The 18,981-nt window shown below is 39.4% G+C and overlaps 1 protein-coding gene across 1 annotated transcript in view; it reads left to right on the top strand.

Annotated features, from left to right (window-relative positions):
• SND1 (staphylococcal nuclease and tudor domain containing 1) overlaps nt 1-18,981 on the top strand; it is a 462,700-nt gene that overhangs the window by 245,703 nt on the left and 198,016 nt on the right. The window contains exon 13 of the mRNA XM_037836239.1: nt 17,190-17,300. Coding sequence (XP_037692167.1) covers nt 17,190-17,300 — 111 coding nt within the window. The remainder of the gene's footprint in view (nt 1-17,189; nt 17,301-18,981) is intronic.

Here is an 18,981-nt window from a genome sequence, read left to right as displayed (position 1 = left end):
ATAAACGTGCTGACTCAGGGAGACGGAACTCAGTGCAGCTGTGAGTGATGTTTTGAAGAGGAGCAAGCTTGCTAGAGAGGAACGTCCTGGGAGAAAGCTATTTTGAAACCAGAACTTTGGAGCAGATGCCAGCCACGTGCCTTCCCAGCTAACAGGTTTTCCGGACACCATTGGCCATCCTCCAGTGAAGGTACCTGATTGCTGATGTGCTACCTTGGACACTTTATGGCCTTAAGACTGTAGCTGTGTAGCCAAATAAAACCCCTTTTTATAAAAGCCAATCCATCTCTGGTGTTTTGCATTCCGCAGTATTAGCAAACTAGGACAGGGTTGGACAAGATGATTTTCCTTTTCATTTCTAAAATGCCAAGTTTCTATACCCAGCCTTTCTTACTAGTTGTGGGTTTGTCACTTACAAGCTGTGTGATCTTTTGTGTCTCAGGTTTCTCATCTGTGAAATAAGGGTGATAACAGTTCCTACCTCATCAGGAGTTTGTAAAGATTAAATGGGTTGATAAATATAAAGAATTTGAAATAGTACTCAGTACATGTTAGTTTTCCTCCCGGCCTTTTTGCTTCCCTTTCTCTCCCCTTCCTCCTCCTCCTTCTCTTTCTGCCTCCTTTTCATTCTTTGTCTCTCCTCCTTTCCCACCTCCTTCACCTTCTTCCTCTCCCTCAGTCATCATCATTTCAGATAAAATGAGTTAACATTTGACTCCATGCTGTAAAATTTCATACAAATTGTCTGTGATCATGGTGGTTTGTGAATGAGGATTACTTGCAGACCTGTGCTTTAAGAGGATTAAACTGACAGTGCTTGGGATTGGTCCGCACTGGGAGGGACCAGGTAGGGGAGGCCCCGGGCCACATGAGAAGTGGTGGGAGCCTCGGCTGGAGTAGCGGGAAATAATAGAAAAGAAAACATTAATGGGAGAGACGTTCCAGATTTGAGTTCAAATATTTTGATGATTCATTTTATATGAGAATTGAGACAAATTCCAAGATAAGAGAGCTGTCAGACCTCAGTGACTGGGAGTTTGATGGTCTCACAATTACAGACGTTGGAAGAATGAGCTGATTTGGTGGGTTTCAGAAAAGCTTAATCTAGGGAAGTGAGCTTTACTTTTGAAATGCCAAGTTTTATGTGGTAATGAATTATACAAATTCACATATCCTGTAAATAGTTGGAAATGTGAATGCATGGCATATGTAAGCAATGAGTGGACCGGTTTGACTGGATTCAAAGTGCTTATTTGGTGGGTGGCTTACTTTCTTCAAGCTAGATCTAGTATTCAGTCATCTTGTTTTTTGAAACTGTCTCCTCATGTGAAGGAAGCTTGCTTGTCTTATGTAAGGAGTGGCACTTTGGGGTGCTCCTCATGTTCTGGCATTTAGTGTAAGGGACATTCAGATAAGTCTGTGCATTTTTCTTCTACGAAACAGACATTTTTTTTCCTTCACTGTTTCCCCCTGCCCCCCCCCTTTTTTTTAAGCAGTGGGGCTCGAGGGTAATATTAGAAGACCAACATTGCTTAATTGCTATTCATTTCTAATATGCCTCTCATTCTTTAGCAAAGGTTCATCATTGTGCTAACAATCCGAAATATTTTGGTGACTTGGAAGTGCAGTGATGCTCAAAGAAAAGCTGGCATAATGGAGAATAATACCACCATTTTACTTGTCTTATATAGCAGAACCATGATATTGCTGAATGAATGAAACTATCAGATAAGAGGTGGCAATAAGATTACAGTACTGTAGAAATCCTGGAGGCAAAATAAAATTGTCTATTTAGTAAGCAGAGAGAGAACTATTTGAGGTTATGCTTCTTCCCCCCCTTTTCTCTATCACGTCAACCCATATTTTCAACACAATACTCGCCACCAGCCAAATTCATAGAGTGGGTTAAATATTTAATTCTACCACTTCTGAGTATCTTATCCTCTGCCTGTTTGCTATTTCAGGAGATCAAGGGTAGGTACGTCCATGTGTAGGGCATAAGTGGAAATGAAGCAGTGGGTATGATATGGCTCAGAGATACCTCGGAGTAGGGAATTAGCTATCTTGGCACGTTGAATGTGAAGTGACATCTCTTCATTACCCACTTTAAAAATCTGCGACCCTAGATATCTTGGTTTTATTTCTGTTCTTCCCAAACTGAAGGGTGCTGCTGGTAGGAAACTTACTGGAGAGCTTTGTTTGGGGAAGTGCTTTTTTTTTTGCTTAATTTGCTTCTAAGACTATTCAGAGCAGTCCCATTCCATTCTTGGCCACTCATGAGTCTGGCTGGCTGCTTTTCTGTAGGTTGTGCTGTGTCTTACGTTGCCATGTAACAAGAGCTTGGTTGGTGGGTTGTCAAAAGCAGTTAACCTTGACTTTCAGAGCCTGGTGTGAGGCTGTCCTGCCCATGGAGCTTAATATTGCTCTTGATTATCATTGATTTCCCCCTTACTTTACCCTAGTGGCTAAAACTTGATTAGGGACATAGAAGCATTTCCGTCTTCCTCTGTTTTTGATCTGTATAGTGAACACTAAGAAAGTCTCTACAATGGTACAGATCTCTTCATGGGTATCCAGGCTATGAGATTTGTTAAATGGAAACAGGATCCATTCAGTATAAAAATATTTAAAATATCAGTCTGACTCATTTTTAAACTACATAGGTTTAAGGGGAACGTGAGAAAATAAGGAGAGACGATGGGAAAGAGATTTGTTAAGAGTTGTGCCACCTTCAATGTTTCCAATTTTTTTATGCCTACAAAACAGAGTCTTAGGTCTACAAATCCTACTTGGTTATGTGGAAAGCTCCTCCTGGATATATATATATATATTTTTTTTTTTTCATTTTTATTGAAGATTGTTCAGATACCATACAATTATCCAAAGATCCAAAGTATACAATCACTTGCCCCTGGGTACCCTCGTACAGCTGTGCATCCATCACACTTAATTTTTGTTCAATTTTTAGAAACTTTTCATTACTCCAGACAAGAAATAAAGTGAAAGATGAAAAAAGAAAAGGAAACTCTAATCCTCCCCTATCCCTAACCAACCCTCCTCAATTGTTGACTCCTAGTATTGATATAGTACGTTTGTTACTGTTTATGAAAAAATGTTGAAATACTACTAACTGTAGTATATAGTTTGTAATAGGTATATAGTTCTTCCCTATATGCCCCTCTATTGTTAACTTCTAATTGTATTGCCATACATTTGTTCTGGTTCATGAAGTGATTTCTAGTATTTGTACAGTTGATCATGGACATTGCCCACCATAGGATTCAGTTTTATACATTTCCATCTTTTGACCTCCAACTTTCCTTCTGGTGACATATATGACTCTGAGCTTCCCCTTTCCACCTCATTCACACACCATTCAGCGCTGTTAGTTATTCTCACATCTTGCTACCAACACCCCTGTTCATTTCCAAACATTTAAGTTCATCCTAATTGAACATTCTGCTCATAACAATTGTCCCAATGTGTCTGACTCACTTCACTCAGTATATTGCCCCCGAGGTTTTGTCATCAACCCATTTTTTTTTAACATGGTTTTGTTCACTCACCATACATTCCATCCCAAGTAAATAATCGATGGTTTTCTGCATGGTCATACATTTATGTGTTCACCACCTTCACCACTATCTGTATAAGAGCATCTACATTTCTTCCACAAGGCAGGAGGGAGAGTCAAAGAAGGTAGAGAGGCAAAAGAAAGAGGAAAAAAAAAAAATGACAGCTAGGAAGCAGCAAAAGGAAAAATAACCTTAAATCAAAGTAGAATAAAGAATCAGACAATACCACCAATGTCAAGTGTCTAACATGCCTCCCCTATCCCCCCCTCTTATCTGCATTCACCTTGGTATATCACCTTTGTTACATTAAAGGAAGCATAATACAATGATTCTATTAGTTACAGTCTCTAGTTTATGCTGATTGCATCCTTCCCCCAATGCCTCCCCATTTTTAACACCTTGCAAGCTTGACATTTGCTTGTTCTCCCTCATAAAAGAACATATTTGTACATTTTATCACAGTTGTTGAATACTCTAGATTTCACCAAGTTACACAGTCCCAGTCGTTATCTTTCCTCCTTTCTTGTGGTGTCTCACATGCTCCCCATCTTCCTCTCTCAACTGTATTCATAGTTACCTTTGTTCAGTGTACTTACATTGTTGTGCTAACATCTCCCAAAATTGTGTTCCAAACCACACACTCCTGTCTTCTATCACCCTGTAGTGCTCCCTTTAGTATTTCCTGTAGGGCAGGTGTCTTGTTCACAAAGTCTCTCATTGTCTGTTTGTCAGAAAATATTTTGAGATCTCCCTCATATTTGAAGAACAGCTTTGCTGGATACAGGATTCTTGGTTGGTGGTTTTTCTCTTTCAGTATCTTAAATATATCACACCACTTCCTTCTTGCCTCCATGGTTTCTGCTGAGAGATCCGCACATAGTCTTATGAAGCTTCCTTTGTATGTAATGGATTGCTTTTCTCTTGCTGCTTTCAGGATTCTCTCTTTGTCTTTGACATTTGATAATCTGATTATTAAGTGTCTTGGCGTAGGCCTATTCGTATCTCTTCTGTTTGGAGCACGCTGCGCTTCTTGGATCTGTAATTTTATGTCTTTCATAAGAGATGGGAAATTTTCATTAATTATTTCCTCTATTATTGCTTCTGCCCCCTTTCCCTTCTCTTCTCCTTCTGGGACACCAATGATACGTACAATATTGTACTTTGTTTCATCCTTGAGTTCCCGGAGACGTTGCTCATATTTTTTCATTCTTTTCTCCATCTGCTCCTTTGCGTGTAGGCTTTCAGGTGTTTTGTTCTCCAGTTCCTGAGTGTTTTCTTCTGCCTCTTGAGATCTGCTGTTGTATGTTTCCATTGTGTCTTTCATCTCTTGTGTTGTGCCTTTCATTTCCATAGATTCTACTAGTAGGTTTTTTGAACTTTTGATTTCTGCCGTATGCATGTCCAGTTCTTCCTTTACAGCCTCTATCTCTTTTGCAATATCTTCTCTAAACTTTTTGAATTGATTTAGTATTAGTTGTTTAAATTCCTGTATCTCAGTTGAAGTGTACGTTTGTTCCTTTGACTGGGCCATAACTTTGTTTTTCTTAGTGTAGGTTGTAATTTTCTGTTGTCTAGGCATGGTTTCCTTGGTTATCCAAATCAGGTTTTCCCAGACCAGAACAGGCTCAGGTCCCAGAGGGAAGAAATATTCAGTATCTGGTTTCCCTGCGGGTGTGTCTTAGAAAATTGCTCCACCCTTTGATGCCTCAGGTCACTGTGCTTTTCTGCCCAGCAGGTGGCGCCTGTTAGCCTGTAATTCTTGACTGGTGTGAGGAGGTATGGCCGTGTTCCCCCAGGCTCTGGGGTCTGGTTCTGAATGGAAAGGGCCCCACCCCTTTCTTCCTAGAGAAGACAGACCCCTCAGGTGGAGGTCATTAGCATTTCAATGGTCTCGCTCTCTGCTTGTGGTGTCTCCACCCTTCCCAGAGTCACAGCCCTGGAAACTAAAAATGACTGGGGCTTTCTCCACTGAGCCAAAAAAGAAACAGATAGTCCCCTTCAGACCCAGTCCAAGGCGACCCTCCAGCTCTCCCAGGTCAGTCGTCACCCAAAGCCTCTCTCTGTTTTTTGGGGCTGCGTACCTGTAGTGAGCAGTTCATACTCGCTACTTAAAACCCCAGTTGGAGCTCAGCTGAGCTGTATTCGCTTGCTGGGAGAGAGCTTCTCTGTGGCACCATGAGGCTTTGCAGCTCGGGCTATGGGGGAGGGGGTCTCCCGACCTGGTTCCGCAGGTTTTACTTAAAGATTTTCTGCTGTGTTCTCAGGCATTCCTCCCAATTCAGGTTGGTGTATGATGGGTGGATGGTCTCGTTTGTCCCCCCGCAGTTATTCTGGATTATTTACTAGTTGTTTCTGGTTTTTTGTAGTTGTTCCAGGGGGACTACTTAGCTTCCACTCCTCTCTATGCCACCATCTTGCCCAGGGTCCTGGATATATTTTAAGAAAAAAAAATGGGAGGAGAGAAAAAACAACAGTATTCCAGATTCACAGGAAATCAATCAGTAGAAATTGGGGGATAAAAGATATTGTGTGGGAGACATAAAGTGTGGCCCGTAGAGGATGTCGTCATACTAGCTTTCATAAGCTACCTGTAACCTTGTATGACATTTCCTTGCTTGAGGCCGAGTTGAGAAACAGTGACTTAATAAAGATAATCATTTATTGCCCATTGTCTCTAGATCTCTCCCATCTCTAGAATTTCTTTACAGATTTATTTTGTCAGCTTGTAAAAGCCAAGTCTGAATTTGCTAGGTTCTTGCCTCACAGAGCATGGATATTATAGGTCTTAGTATGAACTTCTAGAGAAGATCTGAAGGGAGCCTACTTGGGCATGCTAGCCATTGCCTATTTATTCACTATCTTTTCGAGTGGGGGTCTCACAGTCTGTGTGTGTCCATATGTCTGTGTGTTTGTAAGAGTGAAGGTGGAGCTGATATTCTGAACAAAATAGTTTTCAGTCCTGAGCTTTCTATCTCCTTATCGAATCCTTTGGTGACCTCTCTCACTTTGTTTCCAACACAAAATTACAAAGAAAGACATGAGCACCCTGTAGCTTCCCTTGTGGTTCAGCCTTACAGTAGCATACCCCATTTAGCTGACCAGAAGTGAGATCAGCCATCTGGTATGTTAGAAATCAATATTGAAGTCCTGTCACTTGGGAATCTCCACCCCAGCACTTGAAAATGCCTGCCCTTGTTGTTGTTGTTGTTGTTGTTTCCTGCAATTTTATTGAGATAGTCATATGCCATACAGTCTTACAAAGTGTACAATCAACGGTTCATAGTATCATCCTACAGTTGTGCATTCATCACCACAATCAACTTTTGAGCATTTTCATTACTCCAAAAATAAAAATAATAAGAATTTAAATAAGAATAAAAATAAAAGTAAAAAAGAACACCCAAAACATGTTTATATACTTTTTTTGCCCCCATTTTTCTACTCATCTATCCATACACTGGATAAAGGGAGTGTGAGCCACAAGTTTTCACAATCACATGGTCACATTGTATAAGCTATGTAGTTATACAGTCGCCTTCAAGAATGAGGGCTACTGGATTGCAGTTCAACATTTTTAGGTATTTCCTTCTAGCTGTTTTAATACACTAAAAACTAAAAAGGATGTCTAGATAATGCAGAAGAATAGCCTCCAGAATGACCTCTCGACTCCATTTGAGATCTCTCAGCCACTGAAACTTTATTCTGTTTCATTTCCCTTCTTCTTTATGGTTAAGAAGGCATTAACAATCCCATGATGCCAGGGCCAGACATCCCTGGGAGTCAGATCTCATGTAGTGGGGAGGTGCCCTGGTAAATATGTAAAGTGGAGGCTCTAAGCCTGATAACCTTGTGGATCCATGTTCTCATAGTAAACAGTCATGGGCAGACAGAAGACCAATAAGGAAATTGAAAACCTAAACAATCTGATAAATGAATTAGATTTAACAGACATATATAGAACATTACATCCCAAATCACCAGGATACACATACTTCTTTAGTGCTCACGGAACTTTCTCCAGAATAGATCATATGCTGGGACATAAAACGAGGCTCAGTAAATTTAAAAAGATTGAAATTATTCAAAGTACATTCTCTGACCACAATGGAATACAATTAGAAGTCAATAACCATCAGAGACTTAGAAAATTCACAAATACCTGGAGGTTAAACAACACACTCCTAAACAATCAGTGGGTTAAAGAAGAAATAGCAAGAGAAATTGCTAAATATACAGAGATGAATGAAAATGAGAACACAACCTACCAAAATCTATGGGATGCAGCAAAAGCAGTACTGAGGGGGAAATTTATAGCACTAAACGCATATATTAAAAAGGAAGAAAGAGCCAAAATCAAAGAACTAGTGGATCAACTAAAGAAGCTAGAAAATGAACAGCAAACCAATCCTAAACCAAGTAGAAGAAAAGGAATAACAAGGATTAAAGCAGAAATAAATGACATAGAGAACAAAAAAAAAATAGAGAGGATAAATATCACCAAAAGTTGGTTCTTTGAGAAGATCAAAAGATTGACAAGCCCCTAGCTAGACTGACAAAATCAAAAAGAGAGAAGACCCATATAAACAAAATAATGAATGAAAAGGGTGACGTAACTGCAGATCCCAAAGAAATTAAAAAAATTATAAGAGGATACTATGAACAACTGTATGGGAACTGGATAATGCAGAGGAAATGGACAATTTCCTGGAAACATATGAACAACCTAGGGTGACCGGAGAAGAAATAGAAGACCTCAACCAACCAATCACAAGCAAAGAGATCCAATCAGTAATCAAAAATCTTCCCACAAATAAATGCCCAGGGCCGGATAGCTTCACAGGGGAAACGTTCCAGAAAGAACTGACACCAATCTTATTTAAACTCTTTCAAAACATTGAAGAAAATGGAACACTACCTAACTCATTTTATGAAGCTAACATCAATCTAATACCAAAACCAGGCAAAGATGCTACAAAAAAGGAAAACTACCGGCCAGTCTCCCTAATGAATATAGATTCAAAAGTCCTCAACAGAATACTTGCAAATCGAATCCAAAGACACATTAAAAAAATCATATACCATGTCCAACTGGGGTTCATTCCAGGCATGCAAGGATGGTTCAACATAAGAAAATCAATCAGTGTATTACAACACATTAACAATTCAAAAGGGAAAAATCAAATGATTATCTCAATAGATGCTGAAAAAGCATTTGACAAAATCCAACATCCGTTTTTGATAAAAACACTTCAAAAGGTAGGAATTGAAGGAAACTTCCTCAATATGATAAAGAGCATATATGAGAAACCCACAGCCCGCATGGTACTCAATGGGGAGAGACTGAAAGCTTTCCCTCTAAGATCAGGAACAAGACAAGGATGCCCCATATCACCACTGTTATTCAACATTGTGCTGGAAGTGCTAGCCAGGGCAATCCGGCAAGACAAAGAAATAAAAGGCATACAAATTGGAAAGGAAGAAATATAACTGTCATTGTTTGCAGATGATATGATCTTATATCTGGAAAACCCTGAGAAATCGACGATACAGCTACTAGAGCTAATAAACAAATTTAGCAAAGTAGCGGGATACAAGATTAATGCACATAAGTCAGTAATGTTTCCATATGCTAGAAATGAACAAACTGAAGAGACACTCAAGAGAAAGATACCATTTTCAATAGCAACTAAAAAAATCAAGTACCTAGGAATAAACTTAACCAAAGATGTAAAAGACCTATACAAAGAAAACTACATAACTCTAGTAAAAGAAATAGAAGGGGACCTTAAAAGATGGAAAAATATTCCATGTTCATGGATAGGAAGGCTAAATGTCATTAAGTTGTCAATTCTACCCAAACTCATCTACAGATTCAATGCAATCCCAATCAAAATTCCAACAACCTACTTTACAGACTTGGAAAAGCTAGTTATCAAATTTATTTGGAAAGGGAAGATGCCTCAAATTGCTAAAGACACTCTAAAAAAGAAAAACGAAGTGGGAGAACTTATATTCCCTGACTTTGAAGCTTATTATAAAGCCACAGTAGTCAAAACAGCATGGTACTGGCACAAAGATAGACATATAGATCAGTGGAATCGGATTGAGAATTCAGATATAGACCCCAGATCTATGGCCGACTAATCTTTGATAAGGCCCCCAAAGTCACTGAACTGGGTCATAATGGTCTTTTCAACAAATGGGGCTGGGAGAGCTGGATATCCATATTCTAAAGAATGAAAGAGGACCCCTACCTCACCCCCTACACAAAAATTAACTCAAAATGGACCAAAGATCTCAATATAAAAGAAAGTACCATAAAACTCCTAGAAGATAATGTAGGAAAACATCTTCAAGACCTTGTATTAGGTGGACACTTCCTAGACTTTACACCCAAAGCACAAGCAACAAAAGAAAAAATAGATAAATGGGAACTCCTCAAGCTTAGAAGTTTCTGTACCTCAAAGGAATTTCTCAAAAAGGTAAAGAGGCAGCCAACTCAATGGGAAAAAATTTTTGGAAACCATGTATCTGACAAAAGACTGATATCTTGCATATATAAAGAAATCCTACAACTCAATGACAATAGTACAGAAAGCCCAGTTGTAAAATGGGCAAAAGATATGAAAAGACAGTTCTCTGAAGAGGAAATACAAATGGCCAAGAAAATGTTCAGCTTCACCAGCTATTAGAGAGATGCAAATTAAGACCACAATGAGATACCATCTCACACCGATTAGAATGGCTGCCATTAAACAAACAGGAAACTACAAATGCTGGAGGGGATGTGGAGAAATTGGGACTCTTATTCATTGTTGGTGGGACTGTATAATGGTTCAGCCACTCTGGAAGTCAGTCTGGCAGTTCCTTAGAAAACTAGATATAGAGTTACCATTCGATCCAGCAATTGCACTTCTCGGTATATACCCGGAAGATCGGAAAGCAGTGACACGAACAGATATCTGCACGCCAATGTTCATAGCAGCATTATTCACAATTGCCGAGAGATGGAAACAACCCAAATGTCCTTCAACAGATGAATGGATAAAGAAAATGTGGTATATACACGATGGAATACTACACAGCAGTCAGAAGGAACGATCTCGTGAAACATATGACAACATGGATGAACCTTGAAGACATAATGCTGAGCGAAATAAGCCAGGCAGAAAAAGAGAAATATTATATGCTACCACTAATGTGAACTTTGAAAAATGTAAAACAAATGGTTTATAATGTAGAATGTAGGGGAACTAGCAATAGAGAGCAATTAAGGAAGGGGGAACAATAATCCAAGAAGAACAGATAAGCTATCATGGGTAAATTTAACGTTCTGGGAATGCCCAGGAATGACTATGGTCTGTTAATTTCTGATGGGTATAGTAGGAACAAGTTCACAGAAATGTTGCTATATTAGGTAACTTTCTTGGGGTAGAGTAGGAACATGTTGGAAGTAAAAGTTATCTTAGGTTAATTGTCTTTTCCTTACTCCCTTGTTATGGTCTCTTTGAAATGTTCTTTTATTGTATTTTTTTTAATTATTTTTTTGTTTTTTTAATTTTTTTATTTTTCATACAGTTGATTTAAAGAAAAAAAAAAGTTAGGAAAAAACAAGGAAAAAAATATGTAGAGCCCCCTTGAGGAGCCTGTGGAGAATGCAGGGGTATTGGCCTACCCCACCTTGATGGTTGCTAACATGACCACAGACATAGGGGACTGGTGGTTTGATGGGTTGAGCCCTCTACCACAGGATTTACCCTTGGGAAGACTGTTACTGCAAAGGAGAGGCTATGCCTCCTTATAATTGTGCCTAAGAGCCTCCTCCCGAATGCCTCTTTGTTGCTCAGATGTGGCCCTCTCTCTCTAGCTAAGCCAACTTGAAAGGTGAAATCACTGCTCTCCCCCCTGTGTGGGATCAGACACCCAGGAGAGTGAATCTCCCTGGCAACGTGGAATATGACTCCTGGGGAGGAATGTAGACCCGGCATCGTGGGACGGAGAACATCTTCTTGACCAAAAGGGGGATGTGAAAGGAAATGAAATAAGCTTCAGTAGCAGAGAGATTCCAAAAGTAGCCGAGAGGTCACTCTGGTGGGCACTCTTACGCACAATTTAGACAACCCTTTTTAGGTTCTAAAGAATTGGGGTAGCTGGTGGTAGATACCTGAAACTATCAAACTACAACCCAGAACCCATGAATCTCGAAGACAATTGTATAAAAATGTAGCTTATGAGGGGTGACAATGGGATTGGGAAAGCCATAAGGACCACACTCCACTTTGTCTAGTTTATGGATAGATGAGTAGAAAAATAGGGGAAGGAAACAAACAAACAAACAGACAAAGGCGCCCAGTGTTCTTTTTTACTTTAATTGCTCTTTTTCACTTTAATTATTATTCTTGTTATTTTTGTGTGTGTGCTAATGAAGGTGTCAGGGATTGATTTAGGTGATGAATATACAACTCTGTAATGGTACTGTGAACAATCGAATGTACGATTTGTTTTGTATGACTGTGTGGTATGTGAATATATCTTAATAAAATGAAGATTTAAAAAAAAAAACAGTCATGGGGTGCATTTTATACTTATTCTATGAAATTTGACCACAGAGTCTTGAAGTTACTGTAAAGAAATTAAATGGGGAATGTGTGTGTGTTGTGTGTGGGGGTGGGTGCTCATCTTAATTGTGTACTTCTACTATAGATGACTTGACAGTTGTGATTGAATTGAACAATTAATTAGTTTTCAACTCCCTTCCTTTAGCTTTGACTTAAATATATTGGAGGGGCATTCCTTTATGAGTTTACTATATCCTGAATATGTGCCTATGTGTATGTTTGCCTTAGAAAAAACTTCTGCTTTTGTAATCTCCATGGATACCTCAGTGACTGATAAAATGTAGGTGATTTTTAAATGAAAAATGCTATACTCAAACAGCAAGATAAATAGAAATCTATGAGTCAGAACCATTGAAAGTTATCTGCCACTTTTGTTCAGATGGAGAATGGAGGTAGGGCTCTGTGTGAATGGTACATGCATGTATACCAGTGTTATTTCTTATGCCTACTCTTTTCATATCTTTATCCATTTATGCCAGGTTTTATTTTATTGAGTAGCATATTCCTTTTAAATTAGCCCTGTTGAGAGGCACTAAATCATGGAAGCCGCAGAATATATGAGTGACTGAATTTGAGAGAAGAGAGTGTGTGTGTGTACATATATGGAAAAGGCTTTTTCTTTATTGTCGTTGAAAAATGTATTACCTTTGATGGTGAGTATAACTGGATAGACAGGTTCACAGTCTGGGTCTCTCAAGAAAAGGCGAGATTATCCCTAAGAAGCTCTTTCTGCCTCTTCATAGTTTGGGTCTATGGGAAATTAGTAGTGTGTGGTGTTTGGGGGATGAGTGGAAACAGTTTGTTCTTAAAGCTATTAGAGCAGAGCAAGGTAGGCATCTGCTAAACAGTCATTATGTCTCTTTGGTCTGGAGCAATTGTTGAGTCTTCCTTTGACTGTCATGGCGTTGACACTTTTGAAGAGTATGAGACAGTAATTTTGAAGACTGGCTCTCAGATTTGGTTTGTTTAATGTTTCTTGGTGACTAGTCAAGTTATGCACGTTTGATATTCCTGCCAACTGAATGCAATGCCCGATTCAGAATTACATCCTTTTTCCTTAAGTATTCTGTTGGGACAACTGGCAGAATTTCAGTAGGGTTTGTGGATTAGATGGTTGTAATATGTCTGTTTTATCATTCTGATTCTGGTGATTATTTTTCGATTACGTAGGACAAAGTCCTCATTTGTAGGATATGCTCATCAAAGTATTTGGGGTGCCACAACAAATTAACTACTTAATCTCAGGGTGAGGGGAGCATTCTTGGTAGAGTACATGCAACTTTTCTATAAGTTTAGGTTGTTTCAAAATTAAATATATAAAATTATTATTATATATTATATTAAATATATCATAATTATTTAAAGTGCACTGTGAGATAGTGCATTGACTGGGTGATTTCAGTCAATGCCTTTATCTTACCTATCAATATATTGTTTGTTACTCCAGATCTTGCAGGAGTAGGAAGGTTGAGGGGGTTAGGGGAAAGGCAGGCAAAATGTGATCAGTTACACCTAGTGTAGTTGAGGTCTCCTTAAGAATCATATTCATTTGTATATTGGCGGGATATAGGACCCCATGGCTTCAAAGATACTCCCAATGGGAAAGTGTGAGCATATTACAAACTGCTCTGTGGAAAGGAAGAGGAGGGGGAGTGAGAGATGTCAGTGAGAAAATCTGTGTGTGAGATCTGTGTCTCTTGTTCTTATATCTGGAACACCTGATCATGCCTTAATGGCAACTGTTCACTTGTAATAGAACCCTGAATTTCTCTTTTAGTTTGGAGAAGCCCTTCAATCCCAGCAGTAATTGTTTTTGTGTATCTCGCTAATGCAGAGAGAGATGACTTCCTGCTAGATGTCCAAGGCCCTAGGTCTCTTTTTATATGTTGATTGTGAATTTTAGCCATTTGTGCTAGGCATGTGTAATTGGGGTAGAATTACTGATACACTCAAGAAAGTGGAACTTAACAAATTTGTTTAAAGCAGTATAATGTCACAGCACACAGTTCACTGTTCTCTTTTCTTACTGGGCAGCTGAACAACACACCAGTGTCAGATTCTGAGCCATCTTTGGCCAGGGGAAAAGTCTCCTGACCTTTCCTTAGCTGCTTAACAAAATGATGAGATAGTCAAGAGCATGGTTCTGGGCTAATTTCATTCTCTCTCGCCTTTTCATTCTCTTTTTAAATTCAAGTCTTAGATAATGGGGAGGAGAAAGGCAAAAAGATAGTTAAGGCATGCAGAAAGTTTTTTTGTCCTTAGTTTCATGTTGGGCATGCTTCACTACTATATGCTTAGGAAACATGCTTAGGGTTATAGATAATATTCCATTGCTTTATTTCCAAAATGATTGTGTGTGTTTCCTGATACTTCAAAGAGTAGCTCAAATTTTCAGGATGTATTAAAGCAAAATTAAAAGAATATATTGTAATTTCAAAAAACTATCAAATGCCATGTAGTTCATAATGCTGTGGGGTTTGCCAAATTCTAAAAATTATGTTTATCCTAAAGGAGCTGTATAATTTCATTCTGAAAATAGTTACTATGTATCTTCTTTGTACTGAGTACTGTGCTAGGCACTGGGTTACAAAACAAGAAAGATATTACCCTTGCCCTCACAGAGCTCATAATTGAGCAGGTTAGATTATGAGTTAGTGGTTAGAATATACCGTGATGAGTTATCATAGGAGAGCACATACCAAGAAAATACTCAAGAATGCATGTGATATGATTCTCACATGCTTGACACTTAGTAAATGCCCAATAAATGATGGCTGTTATTATTTCATGTATTTTAATTGTCGTTATTACTGAGCACCAGTGCCACAACTGTTCCTCTTGGGGAATCTGTGATTAGGGATAATATGGCTGAGAGAGTGTAGCTTAGACTCAAAACTTTAGATGGATGGGAGAGGAAGGTAGTGGGGAGGATGTGGAGTGAGTTGGGAATCTCAGGCCTTAGGAACAAGGTAGATTATGGCAGACCCCAACTGGTTTGAAGACATGTGCTGATAGGATAAAGAGGGCAAGGGCTGTGGAAGATATGGGAAGGATTGTGACCTTGATTCTCTGCTGGCCATGTAGGTACACAGTAAATTCTGTGAATTGATTTGAGCAGCATTAACAGAAGTGGATCATTAAGGCATTTGTGCTGTTTGGCTTAGTATTCCCTAGCTTTTCATATAGATGCCTATTAGCATGAATTTTCTTTGCCAGCTCTACGATTCCAACTTTCTTCTCCAGACCCCACGTATTGCGCATAAAACATCAATTTTCATAATTTAAAATGCAGTAACAAGTAAGTTTTGTTCTTTTGTCATTTTTAATCATTAAGACATCTTAACCTGTCAAAAGTGGACTTGCCCCCCACCCTGCTCCCCAGTGTTCTCTCCAGCTCTAGAACCTTGGTGGATGGAGCCTGTCTCCTGGCCTGTTCAGGCTCCACAGTAACACCCTTCATTAAATCCTTGCTGTGGATCAACATATACATCTGCTGATTTGTGGCTGTTGTGTTCTGCCTGCTGCCAAACCCAACTTTGTGTTAATGACAGTGTTTGCCAGCACGCTTATGCAGTGACTCAGGAGACAGCGTGGCCAGCAAAGCAGCCTCTTTGTGGGAGTGGATTTTGAGAAGTGCTAATTCTGTGGCAGTTTGGAGATATTAATATCGTGCTGGCAGTAGATAAACAGGCAGCAGAGGGGTATATAATGAGAAGAGAATCAGTTACAGCATATTTTCCTCCTTTCCCTACCTGCATATATATTTTTCTTCTTCCAAAAAGTATGTTCTCCTGGGTTTTAATGACTAGAATACCCTTAAAAGGCTTAAACATGCACATAGACTGGTTAGTCCAGTTCCCAGTATCTCCAGAGTACAAATTTCTTGGAATCACTAGTGTGTTAAGAGTTAACTGCATTTTCAAACAACACTAAATCCTAGCATATGGTACTATATCCCATTGCTTACCATACCCCCTCCCTAAAGGGCAGCTAACCAGATGGTTTGAGTGGGGCCTTTGGTGTAATTATGACAGACACAAAGAGAGACATAACCACCACTCTCTCTCCATAATATCATACCTCTTGCTTTCCAGTATTTGCTACAATTAAATTTTGAAAATTTGTATTTGCAGCTTGATTGCTTCATATCAGGTTGAGGAAGAACCATGCAAATATGAAATATGCTTCATTAACTGTTTGAGAGCCATTCGAGTGTTGGAGCAATTGTCTTATTCCAGTGAAGGAAAGAAGAATCAATGCATTTGAGAATTGCTTTAAGCAGGATTCTCATCTGAGATCTTCTGTAGTTCCCTTGGAGTATTGCTCCAAAAGTGGTCATCTCAGATTTTATACATTTTACTTTTTTCAGTTCCCTGTCTTCCGTTTTTCATAAAAAACTTCCTTCCCACCAGAATGTCCCACCTCCTCTCTCATTCATTTAGGGCTCTTATCTTCTCCAAGCCCACCTGGGGTGGGAGTTCTACTTATCAGGAGTTCTGATGGAAAGAGGAACACTGTGATTTGCATTAAACCAAGGCTTATAACATTGCCAAACTAGAACAAGTCATTTTCTAGTCACAGTATAGGCTAAAAAGGAGATGTGGAAAAATTTAGGTCATGCTTTTATGTGTTTAGTTTTTATCTATGCGCCTGATATTTTAGAGCAGACTTTTCTTGAGGGTAGTGGCTTGTTTATAACATTCTGTAAATAGCCCAGCCTAATGCAGTCTTTTCACGGGTATTTTCTGCTGGTTTTATGTATGGATTGATGTAGCATCTGACTGTACTAACCAGAAAAATGCTGAGGCAGGGAAATTTGTTATTCAACCTTTTATTTGGATTTCTAGCTTAGGAACACATTGGTCTTGAAATCCTTGGCTTCTCCCTCCCTCTGCCAGAATGTGTTAAAGACCTCTAGGTGCTAACTGTTATTATTTCTGTTGACTGAGCCCCATGTGCAGCTCTAGTGCTCACTGACCTATCTTTTCTGTTACAGAAACATTGCCGAGGCTCTTGTCAGCAAAGGTCTAGCCACAGTGATCAGGTATCGGCAGGATGATGACCAGAGATCCTCACACTATGATGAGCTGCTTGCTGCAGAGGCCAGGTGAGATGAGTAATAACTGCAGGAAACACACTGGGATCCAGAGCCTCACTTTTTGCTTTCCCACTATCCTACCTATCCCTGAACAGAATGTATGGAAAATAATACGCTGAGAAAGCTTGTATCCTTTTATTATTCCAGTTTTACTCCATGAAGAGAAGAGGAGCACACTTTGAACTTGCTCTCAAACCTTGAGTACTAAAAAAGTATGCCTCCTTTTTAAAAAAAAATCTGTAAAACAGGTATATATTAAATATGGATAGGTAGATAAGATCTATCTCTACTTAGATGCTATAAAACGAATGAGAAAGCACCACGTAGGACATTTTTCCCCACCATCATCATTCCCTGGAACTAACAATGAAGCTCTGCTTCTGTATGCGGTACATTTGCCTCTTTTTCTTGCATCCAGAATCCTCTACTCCCCAGCGCCTCCCATTTATCGCCTCTAGACCTTTTGTCATGTACAAAGGAAATGAAAATGTTTATTAGGAAAGAGCTTTGGTTTCACACTTCTGACAGCTGGCAGGAGAGCATTTGAGAAGCCCTGTGACATTTTACTTTTGCCCTTCATCCCTGTGGCTGGTTGCCCCAAGGACATGCATACTGCTCAGCAGTATTCCTTGCCATTGACAAGTCCTTAAAGCTCTTAATCAGGGAGAATGTCACTGGGTGGTGCTGATAGTTGAGTGACTCCCAGAGTTCCTGGGAAACAGCAAAAACTGAGCTAGTATTGCTGAACTGACTTGGAGAGCTCAGCAGACTACATGGACCCAACCAAAATATCCATTATCTCAAAGTGATTGCAGCCACTTGCCTCCATCCATAGTTCCTCTGGGTCCTAGGACCCATTTAGCTCTAGAAGTTTGGTCATTGCCAGGTTATGCTGTAGTTTTAGAAGAAGAATGACTTTGGGCACATTTTATCTAAACCCAGCTTCAAACTTTGTTATTGAGATCACTTCTCTTGCTCTTTGGCCCAAACACTGCCCTGATATGTGACATTTACCTCTAACACCATGTCACATCCTGATGGATAGAGTATCTGTAGAATGTCACATGGATTGTCAGCTGAGAAATCAGTCTGTCAGGCTGCTGTGGCTTTTTACATCCTTTTGTGTGGGCTTTTCCCAGTAGGCCCTGTCTAGGATCTGGTTCTTGGGCACAAAGAGTTCAGTGAAAATACCAGTATCTTTGGATTTTAAGGCTCATCAATGGCCAGTGAAAAGTAATGTGATATGTAGTCCATAACTGGTATTTCCCTTAATCCTACCTCACTTCCTCATTCTTCTTTGACAGAGAGACCAGCCTATGTTATCGCTGAGCTGGGTAGGCACAGGGAACTCTTAGTGGCAAATGTGGCTCTACATCTCTCAGTACAACGCTAGGAAATGGACAATCATTAAACTGCATTTTAGGTGGGATTCGGGGGTTGGGTCCATGATGGGCATGTTCAGTCTGATCTGATGGTAACTTGAAGAATGGGTTATGTGTTCCTAGAGTAACAAGAGCATTTAGCAATACAATGAGATATATAGTCATATTTTCTGTCCTGGGTTCTCTATGCTACTAGTGAATAGTTAATTCTGACAGGCAGGTAAGCATGAAAATAATTTGCAAAGCTGCTCTGGAAAGTGAGGCCAGAATAAGCTCTTTTTTTTATGCTGTTAGAAATAGCTATGTTG

This window comes from Choloepus didactylus, chromosome 5, assembly GCF_015220235.1.
Source record: "Choloepus didactylus isolate mChoDid1 chromosome 5, mChoDid1.pri, whole genome shotgun sequence".
NCBI lineage: Eukaryota > Metazoa > Chordata > Mammalia > Pilosa > Megalonychidae > Choloepus > Choloepus didactylus.
The sequence above is the reverse complement of the archived record's forward strand: the minus strand, read 5'-3'. Positions and strand labels throughout refer to the sequence as shown.